At 35.2% G+C, this 24,447-nt stretch overlaps 1 protein-coding gene across 5 annotated transcripts in view; it reads right to left on the reverse strand.

Moving 5' to 3' along the window:
* The window catches only part of LOC113225912 (protein NDRG3-like), a 128,019-nt gene that overhangs the window by 6,567 nt on the left and 97,005 nt on the right, over nt 1-24,447 (reverse strand). For all 5 annotated transcript variants that reach the window (XM_026458382.1, XM_026458409.1, XM_026458400.1 and 2 more), the window contains exons 5-8: nt 4,926-5,067; nt 4,294-4,440; nt 2,572-2,817; nt 1,426-1,510 (exon numbers count right to left, since the gene is read on the reverse strand). In XM_026458382.1, the coding sequence (XP_026314167.1) occupies nt 1,426-1,510; nt 2,572-2,817; nt 4,294-4,440; nt 4,926-5,067 (620 nt within the window). The remainder of the gene's footprint in view (nt 1-1,425; nt 1,511-2,571; nt 2,818-4,293; nt 4,441-4,925; nt 5,068-24,447) is intronic.

Below are 24,447 nucleotides of genomic sequence, written 5' to 3' on the forward strand. Positions count from 1 at the left end.
CGTGAGGTCCTGCCTTTCTACAATTTGATTTAAACATCGAAAATACTGAAATAACATTTATACAATGATGAATAATTTATGATATTACCTGAATGTTTTAACTAAACAGGTACGGGTTGAAACGCGTGGCGGCGGTGACTTTGTATTGTAAAGAAAACAATTGTGATGCAGGCTATGTTATGTATGTTGCAGAATCTTGTTATATATATTTAATGCCGATGGCTAGCGAGCATTCTTCTAGAAACCCCTTGTCATAGATACGCATGCTACATTTTGTAATATGGGAACCGAAACAAAATGCTACAATCGAGACTGACTAGAGGACACAGTCAGAAATAGCGCAAAAATGCATTTTGGCTACAATCTGACTGACTTGTAAGTGAATTGATAAGTAACTTTCATTCATTAACGTACTCGTACTCATAGTTACACAAAAAAATTATCACTATTACATTATGTAGCCTTGCGTTAAATACTGTTTAAAATAATAAGATCTGAAAATTCTGAATAATTAAATAATTAAAGTAGGGTTGTTAAAAAAGACTTTTTTAATTTAAAGCTACATGAACACGACTCTTATACCTAAATTAAATTTATCTTATTTGGCAGAATGGTATTGTGTACAGATATGAGTATATATTGAGAACGGTCTAATTATCTGTTAAACGTCAAGATTAATTTATATATATGTTTAGAGTAGCTCTATGACTTGCAATTGTGGTGTACCGTGTTAAGATTACCATCAATGTGTGTACAGTAGTGTCAATGCTCGGTACATTCGAGCAAATTGCAGGAGCGTGATTGCGCTAAATTGCATCTACCAGGCCAGTGGGCAGCAACGTGAAGCTTTTATGTTTAACACGTATCAAGACAATGGTCCAATCGATACACCGTGTGTACTTTTTTTTATTTCACTTTTCGGTTATGTGCCATTAAAAATAGATTTTAATGTTACATTTTTAGTGTGGGACATTGAAAAATCGACGGACATGGTAAAATGAGAACGAGCTTCAATACTTAAGGTTTTTCTAAAGTTTAGGTTCCTAAGAAAACAGCGAGCAAAAAATTATTAATGTTTTTGTCTTTTTAATTTTAAATATTGGTACAAATCCCGGCTAACACTGATTATTGAGAAAAGCAATAATCAGTTATAATAAAATATCATGTTAAGGATACTAGTTGAAATTCAACACTGAAACCATTTCAGCATGTTCTGAGAACGTTGCAAACACGCGTTACCATTTCAAATAGTAGAGCTTTGAATTTATATAAATTTCTATATAACTATAACACAGCGTCAAATATAATAGATTACACTGCACTAAAATGAAATACCTAATTGTTTCTGTTTCAATATACAGAGTAATGTTTATTGAAGTAGTTATGTGCAGTGTAGTGTGCATTATCGCGGCATGGATTACTTACCGTATCCTTCTCCCTGTAGGAAGAGACGGAAAGCCTCGGAGATCTTAGCTGGTTGCTCTTCGAGTACCATAGCGCAGTCGGAAATCTGTAATACGCGGAGAAATATATCAAAACACCTACATATATTGTTAAAAGGGCCTCCTGAAAATAATGTCAATAGGGTAGAACAGTTTCATTAGAATAGGAAAAAAACTAATGTTGAGGTTTTTTTACAATGCCACGAACAAGTCGTGGGTAAGCGACACGCCTATCCATAGCAGTTGCAGTGCCACTCGAGAGCTTTATCGCAAAAATCTGAGAGGCACTGCCACCGCGTTAGTAGCTTTGTGACCAGTGGCGTAGCGTGGGGGGTGCAGAGGGGGCCATGGTCCCGGGCGGCACAATAATGGGGGCGCGCAGCCCACGCGATTCAGCCCTAACTAGTCAAAATTAATTTTTTTACTTAAAATAAAAACGATATCCTGAACAAGACAAAGGTGGCGACGGCAGGCGAAGATAATACAATCAAGTCTAGCCTAGAGTGAAAATAGAGGGGGCAGCAAATTTAGGGTTGTTCCCGGGTGGCAGACTGCCTGAGATGTAAGTTGACAAGTCAGATTGCCTGTAATTTAACCAGCACCCTTACTTACCCTTTAAAATCGGAACGCTGTAATGCTCACATTACTGTTTGGCGGCAGATATAGGTAAGACGGCAGTACTTCCTTGGACGAACTCTTTCACAAGGAGTTGTACTACTACCAGGTCATGCATAAATACTTGATAGACGTGTTTTTAAAATATCGGGAAGATTACGTCAACAATTTTGCGGTGCGTTTGTAAGTCTATAGTGTTTACCCTAAAGTTTTCAAAATGGTTACATTTACATAATATTTTCCTCACAGTAGTTTACTACGTTTCTTACATCAATCCAAAATAATACCATGAATATAGATTGCCATATAAAATTTTTCTTCTATATTTGATCTCATGTCACAAGATTCTAGTAGACCTGTCATACTACTTGACATATGGGCAAAGAGAGTTCGCCAAAATGCCTCGCTTGAAAGCGCATTAGGGATCCTCGTAACTCAGTAATTCTGAACTTTTTACACTTTTGTCGCTGTCGAGGATACCTTTGGCAAGTTCTGGGATAACGTCATGTCTCACCTTCATCCAAGTGGAGTTCGAAGGGTGCAGACGCCCGTTAAAGGTCACGGTGTCATCAACGTGCGGGGACAAAGCTCCAGTAATGTTAAGCACCGGCACTTTAATCGTATCGGTGTCGCGCGATATGCCCAGGTCTGTGCGCCGGATGTACGAATCAATGAACAGCGACAGGTTGGTCGGGTTCACGTGGCGTGTGAAGTACATGCGATACATTTGAGTGAGGTCCTGGTTGCGCTCTTCTGGGAACTGGAAAAATTGCCTCTTCAGTATACTAATTTTAGTCATAAAAAAACAAAATGTATCTCAAATTTAACCTAAACAAATAGTTTGAAAAGTTACAATTGTAACCGTTGATTGATGCGGAAAGGAAGTTCTTCGGATTTATAAGCTCGCTACATAATTTTATAAGTAAAAAAAAAGGTAGTTATGTACACCGCAACTAGAAGTCACAAATGGCAACACATTGTATCGTCACAATAATAAACTCTAAATATTCGCCGAAAAATCTTTGATATAGCGTATATTCTAAAGATTATAAATGGTAATGTTGATTGCTTTGACCTAATGGGTGATATTTCGTTTAATGTACCATCGCGTTCTATGAGACACTATCACCTTATTGCAGTTCCCTTAGCGAGGACTAATTGTAGAGAAAATAGTTTTTTTATGTAGAGTTAACGAGAGCTTGGATGGAATAAGTCAGAAACGACAAGTCTCTGAATGCTAGGGTCAGCGGATTAAAGCACATATGTCAAAATCCAATTCATTCATTTAAATTACTACATCTATCGGCTAAAGTACTTACGTCAAGTCAAGTTAATTTGTTACTTCACTAATCTGTAAATTTTATTGTAGTGGCGTTTTTTGACTTCACTATTTAGACCGAAAAAAATATTATATAGGCGGAACATCAAATAAGTGTAGACAGTAAATAATTATATACCTACCATAATAATAAGCCAACTTTTAGCGTATCACGTTTGGAGCGCTTATAATATATGCTACCTTTTGTTACTTATAAAATCTTTGACTCACTAGCAAAATGTTTTGTAGTGGTAAAATTGTGCAATTGTGCAATTGCGTAATCGCTATGGCAGCTAGCCCCGCACGCACTAAAGAAACATACTGACCAAAGCAAAAGCGCTTCTTGTGTTTATGTCACATGATGGGAGTAATTTGCGTTGTGTCCTTGGCCTGTATATTTCAAAGGATTATAAGGAATGAAATACAAATCGTCATTCGCTTTATGTCGTTACTTTGCATGTCAAAGGTTTACAAGGAATGAAATACAACTCGCATAAGGGCATCGTTGAAAATGATTTCGCACATCTTGGGTCTGATTCCAAGATTCGTATTTTACAAATGTATTCTTCGATTTCAAAGCACAGGATTAGACAAATAAAAAGTATTTTGATGTACTTTTGTACAGTAACAGTGATGTTACTATATAAAGGCACACAAAAGACGCTCAGTTTCTAAAAAGAAAAAAAATTCTTCGACTTTGCTTATAAATAAATATGGTTGTATAAGAGTATGTATGTAGAGACCACCTGTCTACGTAGACAGACGGAATATTTGATTTGAATCCAACATACCATTTTGTGTTGAAATATTAAATGTATAATGTATACTTTAGTATGTAAAGCTGCATCGAAATCCTTTTGCGAATTAAATAAAATAGATTTGCAGAGATGGCTTCAACTTGAACAGGTGAATACGTACCCGGCCGAAGTGGTGCCACATCAAGTAGTCAAGTACTGCTTGAGTCATTCCGCGCGAGCGCAGCGAGCGGGTGTTCATCTTCTGGTAGGCCCACTCGATCCAGCCGGCTTGGCTTGATGTGCAGTTTACCAAGGCTACTGCATCCACCTATTAGAAAATAGCAAAATTTTAAATATAAGTTACGTTACTAAAATGCCGACGGGTGTTTTGAATTTGAAAGAAGTTTACCTATCCTATCCTTAACAAGAAGACAAATTTTAAAAACTGTTCTGTGACAACCGCAAACGTCAAAAGTACAAATTACTGACATTGAATTGCGTTAATTTTATATCGCTACATATTTTACTTTACTATTATTTCAAATACCACGTAACGCGGACATAAAGTTTCAAGTGGGAAGATAGGACGATAGAGACGTTAATATAATTGTATAGCATTAGGATAGAACATCGTCGTACACTTATATTTAAATTATTAGGCGAAAAATGTGTGACAGGATTGTAGCAAGTAGAAGACTGGGGTCATTGCCTGCCACCATGAGAATATGGCGTGAAGTGTATGTATGTATATTTAATGTATGTATGATAGAGCATAACTGTATAGTAGTATGATTGGCTTGCATTATTGCTTACCTTGGAAGGGTGTGCAAGAGCAAACCGTGCGAGGATGTTAGCGCCAGCGCCGACGCCGAAGCCGATGAAAGATTTTATTCCAAAGTGGCCAAGCACGTAGTTGATCTGGTTGGCCAACTCGTCCATTGTTGGGTAAACGTAGCTGTAAATAATAGTTTAATTTTTATAAGCACATTGTCGAAGAAGGTTCACAACCTGCAAGGTTCACAAACTGCCACTGTAGCCGTACGGTTACCATGCTGGACTGTCACGCAGAGCTCCCGGGTTCGATACCGGGGCCGATACAAATATTTGTATGGCCTACATTTATTTATCTCGAGAGCCTAGGTGTAATTTGTGTTTGTTTGTGTATGTCCATGGCACCCGCGATATAGGGCTATAATAAAAACAAACCTTTAGGCAATATGTGAAGTCTAAACTCTCTCATTAGAGGAGTCCCGTGCCCATTACTGGAACACGTAAAGAGGTGATGATGTTGACATAAGCATACAAAAAGAGAGCAGTGTTCTAGGTTTGATCTTTGGCACGGAGCACTCTATTCCTATAATTTCACACTTCAAGAATCCAAGTATTTATTTAGTACCAAGTAGTTATTAAATGCGTGATACATCAAAGATTTAATATTTATTGAGTAGGTTTGCAGAATCTCAAGTCACGGTCCAGTCGTTTTAGCTCACTCTGAAATCGATAAGTTCGTCGGAACCCTCAGAAGTCAAATGATGCTAATTTGTACGGTCGTTCAAAATGAATGACCTTTTTGTAGCTATTGGCATTGTAAATGCAGGTATGTAAGTACTATTTAGAAAGATCTGATCAAAATCCAATGTCCACATACGTTAACAAGATATTTTTGCTTTTCCTCCCTAATCTGTAGGTACAGCAACATTTTAACTAAAACCAATACGTTTTATTTTAATTTAATCAATCTGAAAACGGGTTCCGGGCCTTGGGTTTCAGTACTCTGATATTTGTGTGGATTTAGTATATAAATCTATGTATGCAGCTGTTTACTTGTACTATGCGAACTTGAACTAGTCGCAGCAATGTTGCAGTCTTAAACAGAAATTTAGGTCAATCGAAGGAAAACTTCACGTCAGTGGTTTAGGTGTGCTTCACTCGTATAATCTGGCTATTCAAAAGTTTTACCACAAAGTTTCGACATTGTTAAAGGAGACATGGATGAAGGAGGATAAAATCATTTTGATCTCTTCAGTATTCAGGGTGTTAGGTAGCTGACTGCAAAGCTGTAAATAGGTAGTTTGTTATCGGAAACAGAACATGTTTGAATAACAGAAAAAATGAAAATGAAAAAATATTTTTTAAGCTAAGTTTACATTGCGAAAATTGAACTGGTGCGTACATTTACATTGCACATAACATATATTATAGTTTAGGTACAAGACACATTGGCTGCTCTCAGTCGGATTCGTACTTACATCGTAGTTACAAGTGTGTGTATAATGTGTAGGTGTCTAATATTTTTAATACACATATTTTACAATGATTGGGATGTGTAAAGGATGGTGTACCAACACATTTGACTGTGCCTTTCATTCTTCAAAAAACAAATGATTTCTTTCCACAAATGCCGTGGAAAGAAATCATTTCCGTGGGTTTTCGTGGTACACCACAGGAACTAGATTAACTCCGAAGCACTATTGAGAAACAGTCAGACCAAGATCAATTTCAAAAAGTTCCGTCTCCCAAATTGGTCCTGCCAGAGCCTTCTACCATGTGGTGCCGAGCGCCCACAGTGCTAGCCACTGAGCGACTGTAGTCGCCAAATCGAGTCAACGACGATGTTTTCGTATCGATACGTCAACTACTACGTCATATGTTTGACAACTGTTTCTCATCGCTTATTTATACTGTTACCACTTCAAATGCACTTCTGAAATACATCTGTTCATGAGTACGAACATGTCAATGTCATGACCGTTGTGCTGGTGCTGACGCAAAAGCTTACATAATACTGCGGCACAAGTAGTACTGAAAATAAAATTATTGAAAACAAATTTGAGTACTATGCTTTGCTGCTTATGCTTTGTACAGATAAAACTCTGTGTAGCTGTACAGTGTATTAAAAACACGAGAGTTCTAAACGCCAAAACGATATAAAGGAAAACAAAATCATTGGTATCATTTACAATGGAGAATTATATCAAAAGAGCAAAATACGAGTGGAACAATTTCAAGGAAGGATATTTTAATGGCTCAGTTGAATTTCAATATTGGTCACACACGTTTGTGTAAAGGCATCGAGCATATAATATAATCGGTGTGTAAAGGGGTCCAAGTACTTGATTCACATCAAAAAACGAGAACGTTAGGAACATAAGCGGTTATGCAGAAATCGGATTTGCACAATTACCGTATTTTAGAGATATTTCATTTTGACCAAAAGCATAATGAATTTGTTTATGTTTTGTATATTTTAGTTCGTAAATTAGCCTTGCATGTTTGTAAAGATATTCGTAATATATTGTTATGAAAAACAGTGAAAAAAATAACAAAAATACCTATGCGAACTGAAAAAAAATGGTAAAGGGACTGACAAAATGGTCAGGAAATGGATATAAAACGAAACATTTAAAGCTGTATCACAAAAGAATAATTTATTTTTTAGTAAGCAAGCAGAAAACATACAAAAACTGTTGTACATTAATTTTTCAGTCTCAATAATTCGCTTTATTAATATTACTGCATAGGTCACAAAAGTACTTAACTAAAACGACAACTTCCTAATTATAAAATATTTTCTAATTAGTCGGAACGTGACGACATTTTCATGAAATACTAATGCTTATAGCTGGAAAATACATTTGCCTGTGCCTGGTTTCCAGCCACTTATCACATACGTGAACAGGGGACTGACATTCAGGGGACTTAAATTTTCACTGTCAATCTGTTAGATCTTGACAATCCACCACTTTATCTACTGTCTAATAAGTTTAGGCACTAAAGCGGTAAATGGCTATTACGTCTATACTAAAAATACCAAACATCTGAGGTTGGTTATTAAAGAAAACTCTCACCAGGCAACTAAAGGTTTGACTGATCGCCACACAATTGGTTACCTTTGAGGCTCCGCACTGGCGTACTGCCTCTGTGTGGTCAGAGCATTTTTTCGTAAAAAAATAGTTTCTTACGTGGCCGTTTAAATGAGTGCATATAAAAATAAGTGTCTAAGAATGAAATTTCACAAGATATTTCTCGGGCCATCGAAAATTCCATCATGATTAGAACTTGCCATATATTTCTATTCTAATCGAGTTCCAGATCTCGTGTAATTTTTATTAAGTGAAAAATGGTGCTTGTTCGCAATGGTGCTACGGAACATAGGTTTTGAACAGAAAGGATCAATACATTTAGACAGAACATACATGTAATAAAAAGCAATTACCTTGTCAGCAGGTATATAACATGTAATATGAATATTGGATATACTATTAACGAAATATCAAAACTTATTCTCGCGGAAACTTACACGACGGAACAATTTTTCAATGGGCTGTCTTTAGGACTCATGTCATGGATCTCTAAGCCATCGTGTCGCTGACGTACACCCCTCCCCTTTAGTTCTCAAGAATTCCACAATGAGGTGGCACAATGTGTGTACGGCTGTACCTAGTACAGACTATTTCGAGCGGAGGTTACGTAACACTGCGGTAGGGAACCAGTCGCCGACTTTATTCCGTATATAAACGGCGGCAAAAGTGTACAATAAAGTTTGAGTATACATAATCACGAAAACATACTTTAGAAAAATCAAGTCAGCTTTATTGCAAAACTGTTTAATGTGATCACCAGATTACTATCATGCTGATTTTACTTAGTATGTAAATGTCTGATTTTTACATGGAGAGACAAATGAAAATCCGCCTCGCGTGAAGTAGGCGCCAGGCCGTCGCGACTGTGCCCGATAATAAAACTTTAGGTATTCACCTACCCTCTTTTAATAGGCGGCACATTACTATTACCTCTTGTGCTTTAGTTCAAACTCCGAGTTTAAAACTGATAGAAACACAACATTATTATTATTAGGATAGACTATGGGTGGATATAAGCTTGTTTTGAAATAACGAATGTTTTCAGATTGTAGTTGATTGTAGTGAAGGTCACAACAGGCAGGCAGCCTACCAATATATTTGGTGTGTAGGTTTAGATTTAACATCTACTATATCACGTAACTATAAACAAATGAAAAACGCGTATGTACATAGGGATGTAGCAGAGAAACGTATATAAGCAACGTAAGGCCTGTAACGCAAGTTTAAGTAATCGTAACTTGCAAAAATTCAAAGAATTAAGGAATATAACCGGTGACATTGAGTTTCGGGTATATATTCCCGTAATATACTTTTACTTCGTAATATCATAAAGTATACTCATTTACAAGTACAAATAAACAAAGGAAGCATAATGTTCATATTACGAAGGCCGGGCCAGCCAACGGCTACGCGTCGTAGGCCACAATGTAGAGCCTCGCCCTGATTTATTTTATTCGTAGATACATAATGTAGAAGCATAAATTACCATGCTAATTGACGCTGTGAAATAATCGCGATTTAAACATTGTAAATTTAATTGTATTGTAAATTTAAAAAATTAATTTATAAATTATTATCACTGAGTATATGTATACAGGTTTCTATCACGATATGATTTCTTTTTATTTTCTCGATGTTTCGGAACCAATAGTCAATCCGTGACCATGGAGCGTGTAACCTTTTCGAAATATCTGGAAAATAAAAATCATATCGTAGTAAGAAACCTGTAATTAGTGAAAATCATTTAGGGAATAACTACGAAAGCTTTAAAATCTATAATGAAATTTATATCACAATCCCTATACATATCCTTTCGGCCGCTGCCTTCGCCTTTTAGGGTTGATTCTTTTATTTTCTTGTAATACCACTTTCACATTAAGACTCCATTAAAATATTATCTTTTGAACTTTTAAAAGGCCTTCTTCAATGGTTATTTATTTTAATTACAAAAATTATTTTTACAATATTCAATGTAAATATTTCAAGGAAGCTCGTGCCATATTTAAGCAATTTTGTTGAAATATTGCAACATGTACGTTTCGCTGGAAATTGTTATGTGAGCGCTGTAATCTATCTGAAACGCAAAGCGCGCTGAATTGGTACTTTGTACACAGATCCCAGTTATGTGTACGCTACACAACCTTTTAATTTGCTTTTATAGGGTCTTCGACCGAGAGTTTGAAAAGAAAATGGGAAAAACGAGGTGTCATTCACTTTCAGTAGGTACATACACATTTGTGCATCTTGTTTAGATATCAACATCTAATTATAAACTTTAAATTATTCTTGAATAAAAAGCACACGCTTGGCCACTAAACACTAAACATGGCTGCTACATTACAGATTTATTATTGGTAGTGAAAGTTCGTTCAACGTTCAGTTAGAATTAGGCAGAAAAAAAAACTTAACGAAAAAAAGTAAGAGAATAAAAAAGTTTAAAATTTCTGAAAGCAAGGATAAAAGAGTAATAACGTTATACTGTTATTATTTTTTTATAGATTACATATATTATGAGCTTCAGATTTTTACACTGTCATGTATTTTTGTTGAGTGTTGATGGTTTTCGAACACAGTGTGCCACTTCCAAGAGATTTTACAAGTTAATGGATGGCGTAACAAAAGGTAGCTGGTAATGGTTAAGCTATGCAGCGCCACGGGCCATGCAAGCTTCAAACTTTAAATTAGTCACAGTATCTAGCGTCAGTCAAAATCTCAAAATATATTTTACAAGTACGCTTTTTGATAATACTAATTAAAAGGACAATAACACCTCATAGAAATAATTTTATTCAAAGGTTTGAAGGAAAATTATTAACCACAGTGTGGGCGTGTTTTTCCATAAAATGTTTCTGGGCTGAAGCATGGCGAGCATTCTGTGCAAGTACTGAAATGCTACTTTCTTGCATATTACGCCAAAAAAAAAGGTAATTAAAATGAATGACAAGCTATTAGATAACGTAATACTTATTACAAAAATTTAATTTAAAACAAGTTGCCTTAGAATATTTTTTGCAATGAAAAGTAAGAGGTAATGAGTAGATGAGCCACATGATGGGAGGTGGTCATCATCGTCCATGGACATCCGCAACATCAGATGAGCTGACTATGCGATGCCAGCCTTTGAGAGCAAAAAGAACATTTATAGAAGACTTAGAATTTTGTCTTATTATAAGTTAATAAGCAAGTAATTTTTTGTACATAAAATCAAAGACAGTTCAATTTCAGATAAGAAAAACATAGAGTGATAATATGATTTTATATGTATAATAGTATAGAATGTGTAACTTTAAAACAAATACTTTCAAGCATTTTGCAAAACGGGTTCCAATGGCTTCTCCACTAAGCAAAACCTGCCCATATCTCATAAATTGATATTTCATATGTTGACCAGCTGTTTAGTAGTACGGTAGCAAGGCGTTTAACGTCCACTTGCTTCAAACTTAAGCACGTCTTGAACCAATGCTTGCAATGCAAAAGACACTTTTAATACATTGTGTTAAGAGTGTCTTATCAATTTAGGCATTGGTTCAAGACATGCTTAAGTTTAGTTCAAGTGGACATAAAAGTCTTTAATATAACGAACGTAAAACAAGTTTTGTAGACATTTAAAATACGTAAGGTGTCAACAAATCCTTCATAATGTTATCTCGTTAAGACGAACTAGGATATAATTTTCACAGCTGTAGCTATTTACACTAGGACTAAATAGAAAGCTCAAACTTACAATTGAAATAATTTAATAAGCAGTGTTCAGTAACGCTATTGTAAAACAGTTTTTAGTATAGTAGCCAGTCCTTAACATTTAAATATATTGACTCTAACAAAAGTAATCTGTTCCTACAAAATGTGACGTCTAATTACACCATATTCATGGCTTATTCTTTTTATTAATACAAAGTACAATACTTTCTTTTATCTAGCAGCTTAAAGGAAGTCATAAAGCATTTCGTATTGCCTAACAATACATAAATATTTTTTGTTAAGTTAGATATCATGCGTTATATATATCGAAACATTATTATTAGTAAGTACAGTGTTACCAATAAAATAACGAAATGCTATAAAGGCGGCTGCCCATGGTCCGTGATTCTACAGCCCGCGCCGCGCTGCAAGCATTTGTATGGGAGTGCTCACAGTGCGGCACAGGTCCATACACGTGAGCCCGTGGCCCGGCTCAGGAGGCATTCTTTCACATCACGATACATTAATAATTAAACCACGTGCCGTAGTAAGCCAGTATAAAAATGCAATTGTATTCACATGACTGCGAAATATCAACTATTATAACACTTCCACTTCATACACGAACATTCTTTTTTTGAATTATGTTTTGAGAAAAAGCTGTTACTTGTATCTATAATAAATATCCTAGCAGGATTTCCGTTTTGCTGAGGGTCCTTCATTTTGCTGCATGAGTTATAATCAATGGTCAGAAAAAGGTGTTCGACATATACATATAGATACTTGAATAGTTATAGCTACAAGCACCGACATGAAGTTGTTATAGTCATCACCAAATAAGAGGCCAAATTTGACAGCTAAAGAAGGCGACAGTATGTAACTTAGAAAGCGATCAACGAAACAATAAACAAACAATTAGCATAATTTAAAAAAAATACATAAATTTATTGAAACATTACATAATATGACAAAACATATTTAAAGTACTGTTTTTGCACGAATGCCAAAATAAAATGCAATTTTGAGTTACCCCGAAACGTCCTGAAAACAGTCACGTCCTCAAAATATTTTTATATTTTATCTCTATTCGCGTCACGATGACAAGTGTCAAATTTGGCCTCTTCGACTCATCCGTAGAACAAAGATCTATGTGTAAGACTACTTGTTCTCAGGACATAGTACATTTCGCTCGTTCTTCATCGCTGTGGATGTCAGATCGACCGTTGCTCGATTATATATTTCCGAAATGAAATAAGACATATAAATTCTCAAAACACCTTTACGTAGGTCTTAGTTTGAATAAGGAAATTATTCTCGTAACGTACTTATTTTATTTTCGCAATATAATCACATTGGACTCTGTTCGTCGGATAAGTCGTCTTATTTGGTGACGATTATAATACCACCAAATATTAATTTAAAACTTTTTTTGAATTCCGGATTTCCGGATGAAAGAAAGTCCTCTTTTTATTCTATTTATGAAGATAAATAGCCGTACGTGAGTATGGCTGTCAAAAATGGCACATTTTCGTCTTGTTTAAGCGTCCAGTAGTTTTTTTAAATAAAAAGTATTAAAATAATCTAGTGTGAACATTTTCCTTTTAAAATATGACATTTCTGCTAGTAGTTCGGATTTATAAACATCATCATTACAAACATGTTATACTGTTTTAGAATTTAAATAAAATATTTTCACAACGATTTTGATGCAAACTAAAATGTCCCAAAATTCCTCACGTAAGTATTTTTTTTATTAAGTTCTACTAGCAAATGTCGCCGTTCCATCAATGCGACCGTCAATATGCGAGTCGCGGTCCGGTATCTAAAGGTACGGAGGCGCGGAGAGGGACCATTCTCGTTACTTTTTTATTCTCTGCTTGGTAAAAGGTCAGTTATCTAGCGATTGAACATAGCACCATTAGAATTATTTTAAAATCCAACTTCGAGTTCCTAGGTCAGTAGTTATGTCCTACGATGCAGTAAAGCTATTTCCGGACATCGAAACAGTAATTATTAAGAATAATTGAAGGCTTTAACAACTCTATGTCGCTCCTTGTAGCGTTATCTATAAGTACATGTATGTGAACACCTTTTTCCGACCATTGGTTATAATACATCATAACTCTCATATAATTTTAACTGAAAATTTTAAACGCACAAAATATTTTAAATGTAAACGTAAGGCTGTTAAACAGTTACTCACTTGCCTAAAGTTGATTACAACATTGAAATGGAGTAATTATACTGCAAATAAAAAAAAAATAGCAAGTCGTCGCAAATAATAAATCTTCATGCGTGAACAGACACCCTTCGAGGTGGATGCTTTTCTTCAAAATGAAATGGGACCACTATGGAAGTACCCCCTTTCCAACAAAAAAAGAATCATGAAAATCGGTTCACAAATATCGAAGTTATCGCGTAACATACATAAAAAAAAACATACAGACGAATTGAGAACCTCCTCCTTTTTTGAAGTCGGTTAAAAATGAGTTTATTTTTTAAGTATCAGATTGTACTCCTATGGCTAGTTTCCCAAACAAAAGGCCTGTCATTTTATTCGATGGGCCGGCTTTTCATCGCAGTTTCCTTCGCATAATAAAATACTGCCTACCCAGCATAATAACTATCTCTTTCACTCCTATGAAAAATTGGCCACGTTTCGTTTCATTTCCATTTTTGTGTCTTGACATGTCGAATCGATTACAATCGAGTTCTGAGAAAGCTAGAGTCATTAGCAATTCACAAGTGCAATCAAGAATGACATATTTCTTTGTAAACAATGTAACTTGCTTTATTGCTGTATTATTCAAAATATTAGTGTATGAGTTTATACAATATTTATAGGCATCGAAGAAGAGCGAGCGAGCGAAGATTTCTTGGCATCGACTCAAATTGCACTTCGAACAAAATTACACGGTTCCTCAGTTGATATGCACGGAATTTGAAACTAGCATAAATTGACACATTTCTAGGGGTTGTGGCGAAGCCCAAATATAAAAAAAATCAAAATTGTTTTATTTTCAAGAAACAATCTTTAGAATTTTGTGTAAAATATAGGTATGCTATAGTGCCAAAGCGTCAAACTGTGAAAAAGCAAAATAGGAACAAAAAGAAAGAAAAACTACTGCGCTTCGGTTTGCTACTGCGCATATATCTACTTTTGTTTGTCTGGAAGAAATCGTAGTAAGTGATAAGATCGCTAATTCTTACCGTGCTAATGTTTCATTTTTGTCCTGTAATCTTTCCATGTATTTGTGTGGTGCTAACAACAAAGAATTTTCTATTTATCTATCTATCTACTTTTCGCAGTTTACACTGGTACACACCACGTTAAAATTACAGCCGCAAGCGTTATCTCGTCTCGAAATAATTAACTAAAATAATGGAAATGTACATGCCAAGAGACTTAATATATAAGTCATCAGCGTCACCCATAATATACAGTTTTATATAAAAGTACTTAATAAACCGGTTTAGTAAAGCTTTAAAGGGTATAAAATATTTATAAAGTGTATCGCAAAAGGTTTAGAACTCTTTCAAATATACAAGAAACTAATTCGGTATAAATCTTTTGATATAGCGGCAATTAAGCAAATATATAATAGCAAATAGCTGTAATTAAGCAAATATATATTAGCAAATATAAATACCAAAGTCTGAATAAATTGGGGTATTGTATCGTACTATTTACTGTCTTTATTTGCTTGTCTATTGTACTGTTTAAATCTTAGTATCCTTTCATAAAATTGTAAGTTTCGATGTCAGCTTTTGTTAAGTATTTAAGCAACATCTTTGTGCTAGGTGGGCAGCAAAATAATACAACACATTACATTTGTTACACAGTATTTATGAGACTGGGCCAGTGTCAGTTTCGATGAATGTATCTCAGTTAATATTGATCAAGAACGCCAACGTCAAAGGCAGCAGCAACAGCAGAAAAAACACATTATTTTGTTTTAGTATTTTGCTTCAATACATTGCCGTGGATATTATTTTCCCTTCCTGAAGATGGTGGCTGATTTTCTAGTGATACAAAGCGAGGCAGTTGGTTCCAAAATCGAATTCAATAGCTCGTGGCTCAATTCGAGCCACAGAAATCTCTTTGAACTAAAAATCTTTGTTACATCAAGTTGTAAGAATTCTATACTGCCGACTCGCGACGAGGCAATAAATCGATATTAAAACTATATTCAAATTCCATATTCAACGGATCAACTCAGCGCTGCCCATAAACTAAGGTATGAATACGCTGTTTGTACACCGTTCCTTACTCCTGTGATAATTCCGGTACAAAAATATTTCTTTTTCACAGAACAGACTTGCTCTTAACGCGTCTAAAGTGTGTGGTCAACGATTAGGACTACAAAATTATATACTACTTACTACGTGTGTAGGTGCGCAGTGAACAGATTGACGTCTCAGGACACCTCATGGCAATCCCTATGGTAAGAACCCTCTCCTCCCGCGGTCCTGTTATCGAGTGCAAACTTGCAGCGCAGATGGGTGAAAAATTGGGAGGAAGCGTTGTAGGCGGCAAAATTCTCATACCGCCCAAACTTTATGATTGAAAAAGCTCAAACAAATTCAAGCAAATTTAAGCATGAATAAATATTGTACAAAAGTAGGTAAGTATTGTAAAATGTCGAAAAATCTTATTGGACACAGCTTAACCTTTCCAGTGCGTAGAGCCTCGTCCCGTAGACAGTCCCAAAGTGTGGCCGATTCCTTTCTCGCTTATGCAGCACAACACGTTATACGTGATAAACGCTGATAAACTGTGTCTCAGGTGAAAACTGTAGTTATCAATCTGTCTCATAAATCATATTTGTCTTTAAGCTTTAATGCTTCGTAAACCTGTACGTTTTCAGATTTCATTTCAAATTGCTTTAAAACATTCACAAATGGTTTTATATCAAGTTATTTTAAAATTGAGAAAACTCGTGGAGGCCAGGAATTTTATTTGATATCGCGACCTTCAGATACGATTTATAATAAAACTTCCGTTTGAATAAATTTCGTGAATTGCACAAAATAACCAAAACGTAAATGAGGGTAAAGTATTGTACGTTGTAACCCAATACGCATTCATTCGAAGGAGACTATTATAAAAGGACTGTATAAGAACTCGTCATGTCAGCGTGAATCACAGAGGAAATAAAATATGGGTGAACAGATATATTTTCAATGAATAATTTCAACGGCAATAATCGACTGGTTGATTAATCAGCTAATTAATTTTTTAAACTGTTTTAAATATTGCTCAAAAGTAAAATTAATTTGGTGCAATAATAAATTCTTTCAACATCTTTTTAAGTATAAAAGATGTCTGAGATTGTTGCCAAACAGAATATACTAAAAAACAGCATAATTTTCACTGCTGCCTGCTGCAAATACCTGTGAGTACAGTGGTGCATCTTGGTCAGCGATCTAGTTAGGGTGCGTTAGCGTAACAGGCATGATAGATGTACTTACAAGAGATGTTACGACGACGTTCTGAAACTTTACGAGTTACAAACGTTACAAGAAAAAGTTTTTATAAATAATAATATTTGTAGTGTTTCATAATTTCACTACATGAAATAAAACCAATTTCATAGTAGGCATCTTTATGTATTGTTCACGGATAATAAGCATAAGTGTACCTACATCTATGAGAAAATTCGTATCGTAATACATAGGTACATACATATACGGCATGTCACTAAACATTTTTGATGGTAAACTGGTATGGGTCCAAGAATAAAACTGTCGCGTGCATTTCGTATTACAATCGCTTTATTACTAAGGCCAGTTCGGATTTTCTCGCTTTAAACTTAGGCTGAGCGTAATATTACACGCTGTTACCAAGTTACAGACTTAAAATATCTGGGACTACAAGCAATTAATAAGCCAGGAAATTTATCTCTGCGCCAACGTATGTATTACTTTAGAGAAATTGTTTCTGAGTCAAGGATGCCGAGAAATTGGAAATAATGAATGCACATGTCGTTAGTACAGAAACTTCGAGCGCTTTTTATCAAGAGCAGGTAAGATCGTGCAATAACTTTCGGACTATTTTCGGTTGACTCGTTTCTCTTAAAAGTGTTTTGTTTTCTACTTTGTGTAGAAATTTTCAAGTAAGTTAATTCTACAATTAACTTACTTGAAAATTTTTGAATATTATTCGAAAATTTTCAAGCAAGTTAATTGTAAAGGGATACATTTTTTGTAGATTAAAATAAGTAGCTTCTCCAGGTGGAGACATGCAAAAATGAAATTGATAGGGTCGGGCGAAACATCTGTTAAAGCCCTTTTTAGTAGTTTTGTATCTAAATGGGAAAAAAGGAACCCTTATAGTGAAACTTTTGGTGTATCTGTCTTGTTGGTATTTGTCTATATGTAGCAACGACTATTGTTATAGACTTAGAGGTTATAGTGCATGGTATTCTATATACAAGTGGAATAATTTTGAAAATATTTATTTATTTATATTTAGACCAAGAGATAGAGATTTGTTAAGTTGAACAAAAAATTGTAAATGCACCTTCTTTTACCTTCATCCTTGTCTCCGTATAGGTCGGAAAATCTGGAATAAATCAGACTGATAGAAAGCGATGTACGTGTTACAGGAAATAAATATACAATGAACTTGTTTCAAAGAAAAATAAATGGATTGTCAAGGTCACGTTAATGCATTGAACATGAAAGCGGTTTTTTTAAATTATACTATGTCATAGTGCATTGACATGTTGGCATACTTAGCACGATAAAATAACATTTTAGCAAAAAATTACTTGACAATTTCGTTCCCAGACTGCTTCATTTGTACTTGTTTTACATGCGCAAATCGAGTATAAGTGATAAAAGTGAACTGCCAATTTAAGTCACGATCGGCGCTAACGGAGTCCTCAACAGACGCGGAACGTTTCATTTCGTCACCCTGTGGTAAAGACCTGGTACGATATCATTATCTCAGACAAACATAACACTTAAAATATTTCATTACGAACGTTTTACGTTTTGTCGCGTATGACCAAGCGTAGGGTACTTGACAGCGGGAACGTCGTTCATTTGGATGTACCCGACGGACCCAGTAAGCTGTGAACGTGATAGCATCCGATTGACCGTTGACAAAAACGAAACTAGCAGTGACCATGGCCGCCCCAAAGACAACTGATTTTCCTATCATTATTATGACATGAGATATGAAAAAATTCCTTGGTAAGTATGCACGAAGTGCCAAACTCTACAAAACGAAAACATTTCATAACGTATTTGTAAATCAACAATAGGTACCTTAAGATCGAGGCCATTTCAAGCCTTACTGTGCTTAATTAAGCAGCTTATTGTGAAATATTAATAATGTTTTCGATTTCGGCAGAAGCCTAATTAGGTTTTGCGATATTTAGTAAAATATTTCTATGTTCTATATACATATAGGTTCCTTGGAATTTTACAAGTAGGTAATAAAATAGTAATATATTAATATGCACAGAAATCTAAATAAATAGGCAACAGAAGTCGCATACCTACGGTGATATTGTCGCCGCACTGGTGTCGCCAACGGCACCAGGGCGCGAGCAGCCATTCAGTACCTATTGCTCGAAATTTCAGAAGTAAAACTATGTGTAAAAATGGTTTTTGTTTTGTAGCATGTCTAATTGCGGAAACTCTTCCACAAGCTGTCATTATACCAATAAGGGAATTACATGTCACCGGTAAATTTATTTTATAGCACAAAGGCTGTTTTTATCAAAATAAATTTATTCACTATGAGACTCCGCTTATTCGTGTTATCCTCAATGTGAAGATACCATTGCTGCTTTATGCTATCAAATATCTATTGTACTACCAAACCGCACAGAGCAATATAATACGTCATCTACGATATCGTAATTTTTGCGAATATTGCAATTGGGAACTAGTGATGTCAACTGCGTACTTTTTGTTTTGATAAATTATCGACACAAATGTTTTGTGTGTACAACAATTAACTATGTGTATTTGTCTTATCTACTATTATTATTAACACTCAGAAAAAAAACTTTGATCCGGCCGGATTCGAGCTGACGTCTTCTAGCATACCAACTAAGCCACGGAACGAATCAGCGGACCTCACGAATTTTTCTATGTGCTTGCGTCGTATCTTTGTATTTGGTTTTTCTACGACTTTTAGTCGTAGCGCCATCTATGAGAAATCTATGAAAGTTTTATCACCCAGGTAGATACCTTTACAGCTACCAGCCCTGGCGAGAGATGTCGCTATTCTCTGTATTTTCAATTTTTATTGAATTGATATTCAATTGTTTTTTGTTAAATTACTCCACTAGTTTGTTATAAATTATTAATACAAAGATGAGACAACTAGTGGCGACACCCTTTTTCGAAGAAACAAGCGTTATTTACACTTCTAGTGCCTATTTATGTAGATTTCTGTGTTAAAGTTAGTGGTAACGCATGTACCGTAGCACAATAACGTATATATAATGTGCTTTATCTGCACGAGTAACCAATAAATTAATCGTAATAAGGGGCATTTAAATCAATCTCTGCAAGGCAACATCAATTTGTGTACTAGAGGCAGTCGAGGGGTACAAATAAACGTTATCGCGGTGGTTAGTCGATTTGCAACACTCATGAGAGCTCCCCAGGATCACACTAACTGACGGCCCGGACATTAAAGCTGAGAACGTGTCGGCATCAGCCCCACTCACCCGTCGCTCCGAGTAATTGGAATTACGATATTAGTTCGAATAAAATTCATAAAACACGTCAATCGTTTGAGACCAGCTGATATGTTTTATAATATAGTAATTGTGTAATTTCACTATCAGGTCTTGTGGCTTTCATAAAACTGACTCCGTGGTCGTCGAACGGTTACCATGCCGGACTGCCACGTAGAGGTCCGGGATAAATATTTGTATGGCCTACATTTATTTCTTTCGTGAGTTTAGGTGTAATTTCTGGTTGTCCAGAAATTAGTTCAGTTTGTTGTTGTTTCTCTAGTGCGGAGCTAGGTAGAGTGTATTAAAATAATAATATATTGCACCCCTAATGGAAGACTTTCTTCCCTTAAAATATATCCAGATAAATATAACCTATATCCTCCCCAATTCTTGCAACTCTATCGACAATGTTTGTCGATAGAGTTACAAGAATTGGAGAGGATGTAAATAATATTTTTCAGTATCCAATGTAGCAATTAACATTTTTGTCGTAACTTCACTTATGCCATTCTTCCATGAGGGGTGCGATATAATTGCAATATTTATTGCATTATTGAATATCATGATGTTTTCACATATTTTATGTGAAAACACTTCACTAGTTTGTTATCAATATTGATACAAAGATCGAACACGAAGAAAAATTTCTTTGATCTGACTAGGCTCGAACCAGTGTCTGTCGCCATACCGAGGCCAGCACCCTTAACTAAGTGAGCTACAGATGGAGTCAGCAGATCTTACGATTTTTTTTATGTTCTTAATCTTGTAGCTTGTGAAATCACTTACAGTGATTAAATAAGTATATCAGTCCCTGTAGCATGGCTACGCATGACAGTCGCGACACGCGCGATAAAATTGAAATAAGGGCGCGCTATTGGCTGTCTTAATTAGATTTAATTTAGATAGCCAATGGTGCGCGCTTATTTCAATTTAACCGCGCGGGTCGTGACTATCATGCGTGACCATGCTACGGGGGCTGATGTCGTTGCTGTTATAAAGTCGAGTTGTTATTTGTGATATATTTATCACATATCTAACAGCTTAGCCGAAAATACGCTGTGAATAAATGTGGTTAACAACTGTACAATATTTTGTTACGGTGGCAAGTAGGTTATTGCAAACAAGGTGACACTTTAAGCCCGAGCCGCAATAGGTTTAAGTCACGTGTTAGCAATAACCTTGACGTCCGTTTAACATACGATGCTCTTCAATGTTTTTGTGAGGAAATAAGACATTTTTCTGTGTTTACTACAAAAGGTAATATTCTGAAGTCGCAATATATTTGTGTCTTCAGATGTCTATGTCTATAATGGCAAGATATTTTTTTTATATAACAAGCGCTTCACTCTAAGCGACGTCGTGCGAATTCTTTCCATAATATGCCCAATTTTTTTTTAATTGCAAATTTATGTGATAATCTAATGAGATATAAATATCGAATTTTTGTAATACATGTGTAAGTGTTTGTTCATTTTACAATCGAGACAAAATAAAAAAGCAGGCACTGGAGCAATTTCAACCTTATTTGTTTTTTAACAAAATGTTAATACACTTAAAATGTGTCGTACAATAAATGCAATATATAAACTAGTTAAGTTCTACATATGTGCACGCGCAAAATTTTACAATTGAAAATTTTTACTTAAACGCAATGATCTTATACACAAGAATATTATGTTACATCATTGACCTGTAGGTCAATGTGTTACATTCATAGTATTCGACATTTGAATTCTGTCGCGCAAATTGTATATTTTTTCTTAATTGCGCATCATTTACATTGCCGGGGCATAGGTGATTATGATTTTATTGAACAGAATGAACATTCCGAAAAGTAGGTAAGAAGTGAAACACAATGGAAAAGAAAAACAAATTTATTTTGTTATTAAACACATGTGAAAAATATTTATAAGCCTAATAAGGTAAGAAATAGATTTGTTTGTTGTAACCCTATCCTTTCATCGTCATCATCATCAGGCCGCCACAACGACCCTATCATTTAAATTAAATTTAATAAATAGTTATTTCGCTATTAAACATTAACATTACTTGTTCTTCTAACAAACGAGTATCAATTGATGACAATGAATTCTACGCTAAAGCATCGAAAGATCAACCTGCAAATGATCCCATAATAATTAGTGACAAGATATCAGAAGAGAATGTGATATGATATATTTGCTAAAATGCTTGACACTAAAACTTTAGAGAGACAGAGAATAACTACTGGTTTTTGGCGTGTAAATTTGCAAAAATATATTTTCTTAAATTATGTGGTTTATTTATTAGAAATTATTGTTATATTGTAAAATAGCACAAAGACGTACGTTATGAATCTGTATGAATATGTTTCTCCACTACAATACAGTCAGTCATCTACCAAATTGATGACTTTGCTGCCCACAAGTTCGTATCTGCACTTGACGTAATCTATGACCGAAGTTCATGCAATCTCACCGCACTCACCTTACACACAATAGGAATAATTTACTGTCTCTATCTTCAATTAGGAGCTGTTATTTATAAAAATAAATAAAATATAGTAATAATGTATATATTTTTGATAATTTACACGTGCTATGTGATTCCTTGCGTTTTATTTTACTTTGATATGGTATTAAGTTAACTTTTTCTTGAAATTTGAAAATGACAGTATTAATGTGGTCTGTGATGACGCAGTTTTACAAATGTCAAATTGGTCTCTGCTCGACGCAGAGTGATTGCAAGATTGTACAGTTGACTGATTTTTGAATCTTGACGATGCGGGTGGTAGTAACATATCTGCCTTTGTTTATTTAATAAGAAAATTTCATATATTTTTATAAGAAAATTTCATACAAATCTAACGCGCGTCACGCGCGCACGCGTCACCGTTATTTTACCGTTATTATACTAAGCACAACTTTTCGAATAACTTTATAAAAACATAATTTGTTAATGTTCGCAGTAATTATAACTAGAGAATTTCAGACCTTTAATTGAAATTGTTAGTTTTGGCAACGTCAAAAAGCAATGTTCAACCTTGTTAAATTATTCAAGACACCGAAATGTTCTGATGTATAATGAGGGTTTTTGTGCTAATTAGAAACAATAAACTCGTGTTACTTGACGGGACGAACAAGTCGTGCGCCTGGTGGTAAGCTACACGCCTGTCTATAGCAGTTACAGTGCCACTTAGAGCTTTAAAACGCAAAGATCGGAGGGGTACCGCCACTGCGCCCGTCACCTTCAGACATAAATTGACAAATCACATGGTGCCTGTAATTTCACGAGCACCCTTGCCCTTCAAAACCGGAAAAATATTCCGTTTTACGCATCAATTATTTGGGGTAATTTATTTTAATCTTTATCATTTCTGTTTCTATCTACTTAATATACTATAATTTTTACTTAAAATTACAACTCCAACAAATATTGTTTATTTTTGGTCTATGAGAACAAATTTACTATTTCTTTTTGTAAGCTGGTTGAACGATTAGTTAAAAATCGTATGTACATATGCAACGTAAAAATTTGAAATGTCTCACACTCATTCTCTGTGAAATGGACTATAGTCCCATGTGCCTGTAATTTCACTTACCTTTCGAAACTACTGCTTGGCGGCAGAAGTAGATAAGGTGCCAGCACTTCCTTGGACGAACACTTTCACAAGGAGCTATTTAAAACTTTATTCATTTACATTAAACTTACTTATGTCACTTTGAGGGCTTTAACCTTGCTTTCGTCGATCTCACGTCCAACATGTTATTAAGGTGAATTTAGTATATGTACTGCCGAAGTAGGTACAGTTACTAGGGTGAAGAGAGGTATTATCTGCCGAACGTAAAAAAGGAATATTATGTAGGCTTTCCGTACGTACGTTTATAAACTTTCTAATTATCGTACCTTGGTGGCGAGAAAAGGTGGGTTTCTTTACTGTACTAATTTTGCGTACGAATCAATATGTATATGTGTACTATACTGTACGAATTTTCATATGTGTGAGTTACTCAACTATGAACAGGTAAATCTTGACCTGCCATCACAACTTGACTTTGAGGGGTTGACTTAGTTTAATGTTTTTAATTAATACACAAACTAATCTCT

The sequence above is a fragment of the Hyposmocoma kahamanoa genome, unplaced genomic scaffold (genome assembly GCF_003589595.1).
Source record: "Hyposmocoma kahamanoa isolate Upper Pololo Valley unplaced genomic scaffold, ASM358959v1 100021, whole genome shotgun sequence".
Classification (NCBI taxonomy): domain Eukaryota; kingdom Metazoa; phylum Arthropoda; class Insecta; order Lepidoptera; family Cosmopterigidae; genus Hyposmocoma; species Hyposmocoma kahamanoa.